The sequence below is a fragment of the Ctenopharyngodon idella genome, chromosome 10 (assembly GCF_019924925.1).
Source record: "Ctenopharyngodon idella isolate HZGC_01 chromosome 10, HZGC01, whole genome shotgun sequence".
Lineage (NCBI taxonomy): Eukaryota > Metazoa > Chordata > Actinopteri > Cypriniformes > Xenocyprididae > Ctenopharyngodon > Ctenopharyngodon idella.
The window spans coordinates 13,085,171-13,099,607 of NC_067229.1; the positions used below are offsets into that span (position 1 = coordinate 13,085,171).

At 37.9% G+C, this 14,437-nt stretch overlaps 2 protein-coding genes across 2 annotated transcripts in view; one reads left to right on the plus strand and one right to left on the minus strand.

Moving 5' to 3' along the window:
• Positions 1 to 315: 315 nt before the first annotated feature.
• On the minus strand, positions 316 to 13,343 carry tm2d1 (TM2 domain containing 1). The gene is made up of 7 exons (XM_051907587.1): positions 13,177 to 13,343; positions 12,529 to 12,602; positions 10,375 to 10,483; positions 10,181 to 10,272; positions 6,311 to 6,384; positions 2,747 to 2,866; positions 316 to 736 (listed from the first exon to the last, which is right to left on the minus strand). The coding sequence occupies exons 1-6, from the start codon at positions 13,308 to 13,310 to the stop codon at positions 2,756 to 2,758; spliced, it is 594 nt and encodes a 197-aa protein (XP_051763547.1). The 5' UTR covers positions 13,311 to 13,343; the 3' UTR covers positions 316 to 736; positions 2,747 to 2,755.
• The window catches only part of patj (PATJ crumbs cell polarity complex component), a 117,948-nt gene continuing 116,851 nt past the window's right edge, over positions 13,341 to 14,437 (plus strand). Inside the window, 1 exon segment of the mRNA XM_051907584.1 lies at positions 13,341 to 13,379. The gene's annotated coding sequence lies outside the window, so the exon portion shown is untranslated.

Here is a 14,437-nt window from a genome sequence, read left to right on the forward strand (position 1 = left end):
GGCCACTTTTACAAGAAACCTAAAAAAAAAAACCACCCAATATTGTATGATACCTAACAATAAGAGATTATTTTGACTGATACGGATATTATTTTTATGTAATGGCCAATACAAAAATGACAGCTGACACTAAAATAAATAAATACATATACAAATAAAGTGTCTGAATCTGAAAAAATTTACTTTTAATATCGGCCAATTCAGCCCAATGACATAAAATAATATCCGCTAATATTGGCCGGTTCCAATAGGGAAACCGATAAGTTGTGTATCTTTACTAACAGTGCAAAGTACCAAACATGCCAGCACAGAAAATTATATTAAAACTTTATTTACAGTGTTTAAATAACATCAAAACATCACACAACGTCCAAAGATGTGAAGCTAGTGTGGGCACGGAATGAAAAGAAACAACTGATGGACTACATTCCAGCAGCGTGACTCAAAGGAAGAGCTTGATGATTGATGGAGAGAGAGAGGGATGGATGGCATGTGGAAAAAACAGCTATGCGAGGTTCCGAGCAGAACTTGGAGCAGTGGGACCAACATTAGCTCAGCACATACATGAGTTATATTTGCAAACTCCAGAAGACATGGACTACAGTATTTCCCAGAGCATAGTTTGGCATGTTCATGTGTCTTTGTGTTTGGAAACGGCAAAGGCATATCCAAAGAAAAGATGGCATTTACATAACACGATCCTGTACATTTGGTGGGTCATCTCATTGAGATCCACCTGAAACAGCAGAATGGAAAGAGTTAGTTCTGTTTGGGAGCAGATCCAGGATAACACAAGCAAAAGATAAATCAGTCTCTTCCCACACTGAAGAAGACACATGTGGCAGGGAACGTTTCCAATGCTGAAATGGATCAGTGTCATTTTTCCTATACGAGGAAGAACATCATTCGGGTTTCTGGATTCATTCCAAAGCTGATGTAAACATGAGAAACCTATTTATAAAGGTTGAAGCATAAAAAAACAGAAAAAAGGATTAAGTTGTTGGTTCTTGGTATTTATTTGAGGTTTTCATGCCCTGTACAATGTCTGAAAAAATGTTACCTTTAGGGGTACAAGAGCTTGTCAGTAAGGTAGTATCCTCAATGGGACATCTTTGTACCTTTTTTGCAACTGAAAGGCTTGTAGTAGTACTTAAAGGGTTCCTATTACTACTCTAAGGTACTAATATGCACATTTTAGGGGTAGATAAGGTACTTTAAGTATACTGCCCCAGTTGCAAGTTTTTGTACCCTTAAAGACAATTTTTGCACATTTTTTTTTTTTCAGTGTACAAGGACTGCATTTGACTGGAGGTATTAACGTGAGCCACACAGGATGCTTTGTCTAAATATGGGTGTAGATAATCATAATCTGGGTGGTTTGGTCTAGACCAGCCCTAGATAATCTACATCTGGAGAACATTTATCTAGATCTACCTTGGGATCTTCTAAAGATCTTCTGGGCTGTTTTGTCTTGTTAAAGCACATGGTTCTATCATGAGAACTCTCATAAGATTTTAACATGGTAATGGATATGACAATGTTAATGTATTTGGTCTTGACGGAATAGATCTACAATGCTGCTGCTGAATTACCCTTAGTAGATCTATACAGGTGGAGCTGGGGAAGGTGGAGGGTTTCATAGGAACTCTGAAAGTGTGCTGCAAACTGCTATAGTGAATGTTAAACAGCCATTTAAATGTTGTGAGCAGCAGCTCATTGGCTGCAAATGCGACATGAACAATCAGCTTGTGCCAAGTAGTTAACGCTGAGAATATCATCAGTCGGCGTTAAGGACCCATCAGCCTGCGCCATCTAGAGTTTCATGACAGAACTAGGCATATCAACTAATTTGGATCAGGCTGCAAGGCAATAGCAAGGATGATGGTATGAGGTGATGGCCTGATATAATATATAAATTTATATAAGTCAAACACAGATAAACCTAGTCAGTGATAGTTCTCCAGTGAAAATGCCTCTGCTTTCAGACTAGACATGCTTCATGAAACTGTCCTAACAAGATAGAAGAAAAGAGGGGCAGAAAGACAAGGAGATGTGGCAAATAAATGATGTGGAATGGAGACCTTGTCTCTTCGGAGGCTTATGCTGGAACAATGTAAACACAGGAGAACAAGTAATGGTCTCCACATGGGTCCCATTCCACATAACACCCCTGTCACCGCCATTACCACTGCTGCAGCTAATGTTAACCAGAGAACCGAACTGGCAGGAAACAGAAACTGATAGGGGACAGACACAGATATAAGGAATCGTCTAGAACGTGGACAATATTTTCCTTTGGATATGGGGGATGTCTACAAGAGCGTGTGTGTGGGGTACCAGGACAAAATTCAACAGATGCAGCCATAATAAGTGCAATCTCACGACCTGGCTGTGTTTTCCCAACGTCCTCTCGGCACGCTTGACATTTAATCGCTCTCTCTCCCCAGAGCAGGGAGCCCTTTTTGGGGAACAGGAGAGTGAGGGGTGGTGGATGGGGGCTTAGAGCACAGCTGAAGGTGTCCTTGGTCTGCCAGTTTGCTTTGATACCTCAGGAGGTCACTTGAGATCACCACTGACCTTCACTCATCAGCGCATTATTAAGAAGTCTTTGAAAATTTTTTAAAATATGCCACTTTTCCCATACGCCCCTTATCCTGTTTTCTTGACACTGCTGTGTGACAAGGTTCATAACCCTCCTGTCCAACCCTGGATAAGTTTTTTACAGCTTTAACAAAGAAATCCTCACCTGGTGTCTTCATGGAGAGAGCTGCGTTCTTCTGTAGGTCTCGTTTGTTATCGAAAGACGGGTGAGGCGTGCCCCGTAGTAGTCCACGATGTAATCCGACCCATCTGATGGACCCACAATCTATACCAGAGCAAACAGAACGAGTCTCAAATGTCAGAGCGGCGTAGGGAGACCTACATAACAATGTAATCTTTCACCAGACAATTACATGATTCCACATTACACAATGATGAATACCAGGTGGGCTGGTTGGGTCTATCGTCCTCCTCAGATGGCTCATGCTTGTGCAATTGAATTATAAGACAGTAATGCCGAATTGGAAGCAATTTAAGTTTAACCCCAGGCAGTGCTGTAATTGAGGTTGCTTTCGGAGTCCTAGTGAGGAGGAGTGTCCCGAAGGACAGTCCCCAGATCAGAGTTTCAGCAATGAGCCTAGAGCCCAAACTGGGGCCCGTGCCAGTTCTGAGATCAGCTTCTATACGAGCAACATGCTTGGACTGACGCACAAAGACAGCGTAATGGCTTCCTGCAGGCGTGCGTGCCCAACACCTGGCCCTGCCGGCTCTGCTCCGCTCCGCTTTGGGACGGGATGATAATGAGAACACACATCTGGTGGAGGGAAAAAAGCGCCCACCAAACACAGACACTGTGTTCTACCATATCGAGATTAGCGCTCATCTGGCAGTGGCCCAATAAAAGCCATTTCTTCTCGCAATGGTATTGGCCGCGAGTTGTCTAGATTGGTGTGGCGGTCGACTAGAGTTTCTTAAACACGTTCATGTTCGCCATTAACTTTCGATCCATCAAACTCGTTTGATTCCTCCACTCTCGAACCTAAAGTTTCACAGTGCCGTTAATCTTGCATCATTACTTTCAAAAGGCCGAAATGTGGCGCGACTCGCATGGGGGAATATCGATGAATATAAATAACAGTAACATGTCCCTGGTGTTTATTCATTAGTTCTCAAAGAGAACTAAACATTTCCCGAACGACACAGCTCTTAGCGAAGGTAGTTTGCTGTATAAAATATGGGGTTTTAGAAAGGAGTGGTGTGCGCAAATGGGGTCCCGAGGGAAGGGGATACTCTTTATCAAAAGTGTCACAATTTAAAAACGAAGAGGCGCGACAGTCAACAGCTAATTGAGAATGTTAGCGCGTGACAGCTTTGGCTGCCAGAGGCACTTCTTAAAAGCATTGCTCTCCCAGGGCCTTCAATAAGACATTAAGAGAACAATAAACACTGCAGTGGCCCTGTTAATCAAAGCCGCCATGGCCATTTTATAAAATAAAGGCTTGGTTTATTTATCCACTGCGGCTAGGAAAGAGTGGGTATTTCTGAGAAGGAACACAAAACTGAAGGAGTCATGATAAACCAGCAGAAGCATGAAATTGTCAATGAATGGACAGGTATTGTTTTGAGGCAGTGTGCTGCCAGCGACTATGGATAATCAAACCAGGTACAGAGGACTTGAGGCACACAGTGTTTATGGAAGTCAGTAAATTTGAAAGAGATTGAAAGGCCAGAACTTTTAAAGCTTAAAAATGATGAAAAGTCTTGATAGACATCTTATTCTTGAGATGACCGATGAGTAAGGTATCGTAACACGCTGTCCTGTCGAAACATGTTGGAAAACATCAAGTCATTGTTCCCCCAGCGTCTATTAGTTCAGACACATCTGAACAAATCACAAAAAAAAAGCGGGGGACGCAAACATTTTCAACATATGACGCAGCAGCCGGAGGATTTCTAAAGTACGTGTAATAATTATTCCTGGAGCCATCTTTCAACATGCATAAGAGCTTGCCATAAATATCTGTCATCGGTGGCGTGTGGAAGTGGCAGCGGTGAGCATGTATAGTTTTATTCAGGCCTGTGAGGCCTAATGAGAGTGGAGAGGGTGAGGTTAGGCCTAACAAGATGACAAATGGAGCGTCTTTTTTCTCTTGTCAGGTGTAGGGGGCCTTTAATGGGGGGTTAGGGGAGTCCTGTGGGAGCGTGCGGCTTGGGACAGGAGGAGGAGGCAGTGGCAAAAACAAACGACGCTCTCATTAGCTCCTTTCATAGTGCTGGAGCCGCCGGAGGAGAGACACAGGTGCCACTGAATACAAACACAAGCATTCAAGTACAAGTCAGTGCCGAGTCTCTGTGTCTGCAGCTCATTTACGGGATTGTGGGTAAAGTGCCTCCCCTGGTTACAGCTCTAATATGCTAAATGTAAGGTAGTAATCATTTAGTACACGCTTTTATCCACAGTGACGTACAGTACACTTATTAAGGGTCTTAAGCAAATGGATGGATATTTTAACACAAAATCTATCTATCTATCTATCTGTCTGTGTATGTATATTTTTTTATTTAACAAAGTCAGTTAAGCAACATTCCCAAGAAAGTCTCAGTCTTAATTATTTTAAGACAAATATCATTCCTTTTCAAAACAAATAATATATAAATAAAAAACTTTTTTTTCAAGTATAAACCATATGCGTCTTGACTGCTTTTGTTAGAACCAACTAGGTCTGATGCAACACATTTCCAAACCTTAAAGCTGCAGTCCATAAGTTTTGCCTCTTTGTCGCCATCTCTGTTTGAAACCTGCAATTGCAGTTGTTTGCGGAATTATCATCTTTATGTGGGTTGTGTATCGTCATGGCTCCTCAGTGCGGGGGAATCTAATGTTTGCTGTCAGTCACCGGACCGGTGTGGATACTGTACTTTGGAATCACAGATTGTAGTCTTGAAGTATGACCAAAGTAAGAATTTTCACCGGAAAACACTGAACAAGTAAGTAACATGTCTGCCACTTTTATTCTGACCAACCAAGGAAAAAAAAAGCATTACAATAAATCGCGCTGCCAATGGTGAGTAAATCTAGCGATCGCTTAGCTCGGATCACGTCAAACCATGCAAATTATTATTATTGTTATACTTTGTTCTCAAATTGTTAATGTTAACAACATCAGCATTGCGTGACTACGTGTATTTAGTGTGTATTAGCGTAGATTTCAATCTCTGTAGTCTAATCTCTAACTTAATTTGTCATGCCATACAATCCGCCATCAAAATTATAAGTTTAATTATTCCAGCTGCTGTGAGAAAAGGCTATAAATGATCCGCCTCACATGCGATATAGCCTACTAGCTGGGACTCGTTCTTTACGTAAACAGACGTGACGCAATGACGCAAAGACAAACGGCGACATGCTCGAATTTCCCGCGAAAACCCACCAGTGCCACCTGAATTATAAAACATTATTACAAGCTTACCGTTGTGAATCGGGCTAAGGTAAGGAGATAGCTTTCAACACTGGCTGGTAACGTGCTTAATTTTTAACCAAAAAAAGTTACGGACAGCAGCTTTAAATAATTTTTTCTGCCCTCAGTGTAAGCAAAGTATGAAGCAATGAAATCACAGCCAATAAAAATGAAAACCCTGATAACTATTAAATTAGGTATCAATAACCAAAATAAAAGAATAAAAATGGATCAACTTTTGAAAAAAAAACATGCAGAAGAAAAAGTAAACTGTATAAATGGGCCAAAACCTGGAAAATAAAGTATCTTACCTGCATAGATATCAACATGAAGTCCACTAAGCTTCCAATTCCACAGAACCCCACAGTGCAGAATTTCAACAGGCCTGGGAACAAACAAAGAGTGAACCAAGAACATACTGAAAAGCTTACCATCATAACCTCTTTGTGTCCAAAAACACTTTCTCTATGGCTTCTCTGTATGAGCACAAGGAAAAACAATTTTGAGGGCAAAGCTATTTAATGTGCACCTAAGGAAATGTTGTTTTTGCATTAGTGCAGGCTGTTTTTAAGCCACTGTGCCACAGGCTGTAAGGTCAAATTATAATAATCAGCCAATTCGTAGAACTGAAATTGGCGTGTTACACGTGAAGAACTTTGTGCATTAAAGACTTACCTGCCTTCCAGCAAATAAGGTAGTACTGTCACTTAATATTCATGAGCCAAGTTGAAATTTATAATGTCCACACATAATTACCACAAAATAAACAATTTTGGTTTAAATTTAAGTAGGCCTACTTTAGATGTCGATTGAGAGATCATTTGAAACACACCATCAGGAGCCCATGAGATCTGCAGTCAATTAAAAACCCCCTTCCATCCTGCGATTCTAACATAATTGCTGCTAATCATCCCTAATATTACTTATAATTGGTCATTGAGGGGTTTAGGCATGTTGATTCCAGGACGGATATCAAAAAAGCCACCTGCAGAATGTCTTCTCAACAAGTCCAGGCCTTCCTTTGAGCCACACCTGGTCTGGACTGACCCCAGAGCTGCTGGGCTATTACGCTCTCAATGAACACGTCTATACATCTGACTCCAGCACGGTGTGAGCCTGCCTTTCACAAACTCCCGCGCTCCTCGCACAAAGAAACCAGGAACAAGGGGGACCTTCAAACGGCCAGGCCCTTTTGTCCTAACGCAGGTGCTTAATTGATCAGGAAGTCCTTAAAACGTGGAGAGAGGCAGAAAGACGAAGCTTCCCGCTGTATCCCGCCTAACCTTGGGATTTAGATGTACGACTTGAACTCATCTGCATGCGATGACGATAATTGCACAATGGGATAGACGAACACCATGAGATCTGATGGTAAAGAGAACTGTTTTAGTTAATTAGTTGTCGCATGCGGATTCGTTTTGTTAAAACAGTTGGAACTAAAAAAAAAGAGCAAGGTGTTCAAAAAAGGTCATTAATGTTTTTTTTTTTCACATGTTCTGAAAAGCAGCATGTGATCTACAACTCTGTAAGGACTGGTACTGTTGGCCTCACATGTGAACAGCATGTAGTTTTTATTAAGAGCGATCCAAACCTGTTTCATGACGTTAGCGGTGAGCTGGGATTTTTGTTTTAGGAGTTTATTTTCAAAATAGGCGTAGATATGTTGGGGACGGTTTATATTGTGGTCAAAGGGGAAGGTCTAGAGTTCTTCAAACTAACAAAAAGGCCAAAAACCACCAGTCTTTAAATCAAAATCAAAACTTTATTCAAACATTTTGTGGCCTTTTAGTCCATGTGTGATGGAGGGACTCCTAAAAATCCTAGACATATCTATGAAAGCTTGTTTCCACCACGGAATAAAAAAAATTAAAAGATAATTGCGACTTTTTATCTCACAATTCTGACTTTTTTTTTTTTTTTTCTCCACATAATAATTGCGAGTTCACATCTCATAACTTTGAGTTTTTTTTCTCAGAATTGCGAGATATAAACTCGCAATTGCGAGCTATAAAGTCTAATTCTGAAGAAAAAAGATTTTTCTCAAAATTGCAAGTTTATATCTTGCAATTCTGACTTTATAACTCGCATTTTTGACTTTATATCATGCAATTCTGAGAAAATTGCGCAAATACCTTTTTTATTCAGTGGCGGAAACAAGCTGGGTCTCCCTAAATTCAAAAGCATCTTTTTTATTTTATATTGCTTAAAGATATAAACCACTAAGAACCACAGGGTTTTTTTTTTCACATTTAGACATTAATTTAATGACAGTTAAACACTTTTCCCTAAAATTCTCTCCAAATTAACTTCCAGATGCTTTATTTTTTAAGTTTTTTTTCATAAACTGAAACTTATTAATATAAATGTGGTAATTATTTATTGCACTGTAGTAAAACTCTAATTGATTTTTAATATTATAACTGTGCCCTGCTAGTGTCACTTCCAAAGTCCAAAAACTCCAAAAACTAAAACTATTAGTTAGATGAAAAGATAAATAAAAAATTAGAAATGTTGCCTTGGTGGCTAACTGAAATAAGTAATAAAAGTGAAATAAAACAAACTAAAATAAAAAATGAACACTAAAAATTAATAAAAATGAAAAAAAGAGCAAAAAATGAAATGAAAATATAAAAGCTAAAATATAAATAAAAACTATAATAATATATAAATAATCCTAAAATAACACTGAAACAGAATCAATTCTTTTAGTGAAATTTGAAGAAATATTTTGTAAAATAAATGCTTACTTAAAGTCTGTAATTTTGTCTATATCTTATTTGCTATCGTTAAACGGTGTTAAAAAAAAAAAAAAAAAAAAAAAAAAAATCAAGATTATATCTGCCACCCTAGTCTATGTATTTCATTACCAGGATCGGCCTTCAAAAACACATATTGGTCAACCACTAATCTACAATCACATTGGCTACTGGCCATAAATATTATCTTCCTATTATTATCGGTATCAAATCAGATTTCCATGTCAGCGCTGACTATGTCTATATCTGCCTCTTAAAATCAATATTAGTGCAAGAAAAATATCAAGATCGATACAAGAAAATCAGTCTGTGTGATTCTTACTCAGAGAACATCTGGTGTAAAGGTGTGTCCTTGGAAAGGAGGCAAGAGATGATGTCAACAGCAGAACATCCAGGACTGATTCTGTCAGTTCTAAAGGTCCCTTGTGTTATAGTGCAGCACTAGCACAAGATATTTTCATGTGGGGATGTGCCTGAAGCCGAATAACGTATTTGTAAAGGCATGCATAATGGCTTCAAAACAAATAATGAATAATTCTGCCGAATAATAGAAAAAATATTGGGCTGACACAGTCACTCCTCGTGTTTGCGGAATAACAGGTGAGCCAGGGGATAGCACGAAATTATACATACACATCTAAAATTACTATGCAGTAATGAGTGTGTCAAGTGAATGAATGTAAACTTTATGAATTAATTGAGCGCAAATCAAATAGCCGTGTTGCCGTCTCCATGCATCTCTCTGAAATCAGAGCTTGGCAAGAGTAATATCAACTAAAATACTGCATCATACACATGTTCTACTATTTTATATGTGTATTTAAACCTTATGCGATATGATAGCTACACGAATAAATTAAATAAGCACAGCATGATCACAAATAAAACAGCCGTGTTGCCGTCTGTGTGTCTATCAGAAACCAAACCAGCTCTCTGAGAGTAATAATCAACTAAGGTACTGAATCGGGTTGCCCGAAGCAGAACAGCACTATGAGGCTATTGGCTCCGACAGTTAGAAGATATTTCAATAAATGTTATAATCATAATAAAAAAACTTTTTTTTTTTGAGTTATACAAGGCATATTTGTTCAATGATAACTACTACGAAGGAAACAGATAGGCTATACATTTAAAACCATGGACACAGACATCGTAAATGCACAAACTTCCGGTTAAAACCATGCTCACTTCCGGTTTTATCTGAATACACATACAAATAATTTTGAGGTTGTTACAGATACAGATACAAATATTGGCTCTGCTGCACACCCCTATTTTCATGAGTTATTGATGGGTAAATGGATGCCAGAAAGAGGTGATGTCAGGCAACGGCACACAGCCAAAAAAAAAGAGAAAAATGCAACGCTGGATCCATGGCCTAGTGACCTACACATTTAGCCAACAGTAAAGACGGTAGTTTCTTACCCAAGGCCGGGTATCCCAAGTAGAACCGATCCGCCCCAAGCCATCCCAGGAAGAGTGACAGAGCAACAGCCACTTTGTATGAGTAACCACTCCTAATGTAACACAAAATAAAATATATTAATAGATTACTTACAAAGAAAAATTAAATACATACTCAATGTAAGGCCATGTCATGAAGGTAAAGTTTGACTTACACATTTCGACATGGGACACTTTTGTTGAACCCAACCTCTTCACCGCTGAATTTGAACTGTGTTCCATTTGACAGCCGACAGCTGATGTTTGGAGCAGGTAAGCATTCCACTGCAATGACAACACAGCCTTAGATTCCTGATTTAATATATCACAAGTCATGTAGTGACATGTTACTGGTATCAGGCATATTCTGGCATTGTAGACCCATATATTTTTTTATTATAATATTTTTTAAATAAATAAATAAATATTATATATATATATATATATATATATATATATATATATATATATATATATATATTAGATATATATATATATATATAGTATCTCACAAAAGTGAATACACCCCTCACATTTCAGCAACCATTTTAGTATATCTTCTCAAGCGACAATACTATAGAAATGAAAATTGTATACACTTTAGAGTAGTCAATGTGCTGCTTGTATAGTAGTACAGATTTACTGTCCTCTAAAAATAACTCCAAATACAGCCATTATTGTCTAATTAACTGGCAACAAAAGTGAGTACACCCTACGTGAACATGTCAAAACTGTGACCAAAGTGTCAATACTTTGTGTGAACACCACTGTTATCTAGCACTGCCTTAATCCTCCTGGGCATGGAATTCACCAAAGCTGCAAAGGTTGTTGCTGGGATCCTCTTCCACTTCTCCATAATGACATCACAGAGCTGCTGGATGTGACACATGGTGCTTCTCCACCTTCCGCTTGAGGATGCCCCACAGGTGCTCAATAGGGTTCAGGTCTGGAGACATACTTCCCCACTCCATCACCTTCACCTTCAGCTTCCTCAGCAAGGCAGTTGTCATCTTGGCGGTGTGTTTGGGGTCATTATCATGCCATTCGGCCTAGTTTCTGAACGGAGGGCATCATGTTTTGCTTCAGAATGTCACAGTACATGTTGGAATCCATGTTTCCCTCAATGAAGTGCAGTTCCCCAGTCCCAGCAGCACTCATGCAGCCTCAGACTATGATGCTACCACCACCATGCTTGACTGTAGGCAAGACACAATTTTCTTGCTACTCCTCACCAGGGCGTCGCCACACATGCTGGACACCATCTGAGCCAAACAAGTTTATCTTAGTCTCATCAGACCACAGGACATGGTTCCAGTAATTCATGCTCTTGGACAGGTTGTCTTCAGCAAACTGTTTGCAGGCTTTCTTGTGAGCCAGCTTCAGAAGAGGCTTCCTTCTGGGACGACGGCCATGCAAACCGACATGTTGCAGTGTGCGGCTTATGGTCTGAGCACTGACAAGCTGACCTTCCGCTTCTGCAACCTCTAAAGTAATGCTGGCAGCACTCATGCATATGTTTTTTGAAGCCAGCTTCTGCACCTGATGCACAGCACGAGGACTCAACTACTTTGATCAACCCTTGCGAGGCCTGTTCCGAGTGGAACCCGTCTTGGAAAACCTCTCTCTATGACCCTGGCCACTGTACTGTAACTTCAGAGTGTTACTGAACTTCTTAAAGCCTAGGCCAACTTTGTGGAGAGCAACAATTCTAATTCTCAAATCCTCAGAGAGTTCTTTGCCATGAGGTGCCATTATAAATTATATATATATATATATATAATTAAAATATTATAATTTTTTTACATTACATTATATAATTTTAATATATTATTTATAAAATGTATATTACATACTACAGTGATAATATATATAATATTATAAACTATTTCTAATACAATATATATATTATTTTATGTAATTATATATTAATTATTATATATTTATCAAATGTATATTAACATCAATAATATATATACTGACACATAACATTATATATTATATTTATATATTATCTTGTAATATATGTATACTCTACACTGTTAATGTATGTATGTATTTATATAAAATAGATAAATAATCAATGTAATATATTGTATATTACAATAAATTATGCATAAATATTTCATATACATTACATATAATACATTAAAATTATTATACACTATATAATACATTGTTTACAGTATATATAATCTTGTACTCTATTTATACTCTACACTGTTATATATATATATATATATATATATAAAATGTAATATATGACGTATATATTACAATAAATTATGAACGTAGAAGCATTTTAAATAGTGAAATGTATACAGCTGACCCACCCCAGGCCAACCGGTCCTTGCAGTTTTCTGGTTCTTGAGTTGCATCATCTATTTTGGGTTCTTTACACAGATACCTAAGCACTGTTAAGGAAGAATCAAATGGTTTTTAAATCTTAAAGCAATCTTAAAGCTGATTTCCAATAGTCATTTCAAGTCACCTTTATTTATATAGTGCTCTACACAATACATATTGTTTCACAGCAGCTTCACAGTAATAACAGGAAAATACCAATCAATAATCGAATATGAGTGACATGAGCCATCACAGACAGGGTGGACATGATCATCGGTGGCATGTCGTTCATCATTATGTCCGTTTAACATATATAGATATAGAATGTAATTAATTTACGCATTTATATAATAAAAACACATCTGAAATACTCTAACAGGTCTAAACAGAGCAAACAGATATATGCTATGCAGGACATATTACCTATATATAACTATCACTCTAATCTATACACTATTAAATCACAAATCTAAACACCAAACCGTAATATTTGTACCGTAATTATGTTAAATAATGACTCGTATGTTAAATTAGCACATTTATATTATGAATAACCATCAATTACAGCCACAATGCTAACTAGCAGGCAACTGATTCAACGATCCCAATATATTTACGCAATTTTGAAAGGATATTGTCCCAACTGCAGTTTATCACAGTTGTCCACATCATTCCCCAGGCTGTGGATGACAGACAGGCAGAAGGTGAAGATGATCAGCGGCCGTGTTGCTGATCGAAAGCGCATCAAACTCCTCCAGTGAAACGCCATGTTGAACTGTCACGTGACTACTGGGGCTCTTAAAGAAACAGTGCACTACATTCGCCGCGCACATAGCACGTAAGTCTCTCAGAATTCTCTTATTTAACGCCTTTAACTTAATATATATACTTAGTAAAGCCGGATTGTTCTGAATAGCAAGTTTGCACTTAAAACCAAGTATCGGTTAAACTTATTCGCGGTGTTTGATGGCGATAATCAACTTTATAACCGGCTAACTGCGCTAGCCTGTGTCACATAATGGGGTTTTTGTATTGGGAAGCAGGAGTACGTTTTTGTATAATGTTGTATTTCATTCTTTTCAAGTTATGATTTTTTTCATTAATATTTTAAAACAACGCACTTTTCGATTGATAGAATGATTCTTTAACGTCTTATTTACACTGTCACAAAGTTTTACAGCACTGATTTCAGTGGTGACTCGGTGTTTTACGCTTATGCACCTGTTTGATTCCGTTTATATAATTTATATTATATGACATAATATAAATAATGCTTTAATTAGAGAGTAGAAATATAAACACATCTTTATCCTTCAGTTACATAATGATTATCTTGTGTTTAACTAAATAAAGTTCGCGGAAACTTGAATGATCACGCACTTCCTGGTTTCAGGTGAGGCTCGCGCAGGTGTAAACCCACACGTACAGGAAAAAAAAGACTCAATCTCAGCCCTAAACAACACTTGAAATGCTGGATTGTGTTTTATGAGGGAGTATAAGTCGACAAAGTTCTAATTTGTGTATGGATATTGTAGGTAAGTAAGGTAAATACTCTCACTTTTGCTTTGGCTGCTCACGTGAACAGAAACTGTTATCTGATATTATAAAGGATATTGTTATAGATTATAGACTTGGTTACTTGAGTCTTCAGTTAATAAGATGCCTTGATTTATCTTTGATAAATTAAACTATAAGTTAACTATAAGTTAACCATTGCAGGGTTCCCACTGTTATAGAAAGTGAAAAGTATGAAAGTCAACATTTAATATAAAAAAATAGGAAACATCAGTAGTGTAGATACATTTTTTTTAAGTTATGCTACGTTATTTACACACACACATATGTCTGCATATCTAATTTGAAAAAGTATTGTAAAGAGGTACAATGTTTACATAA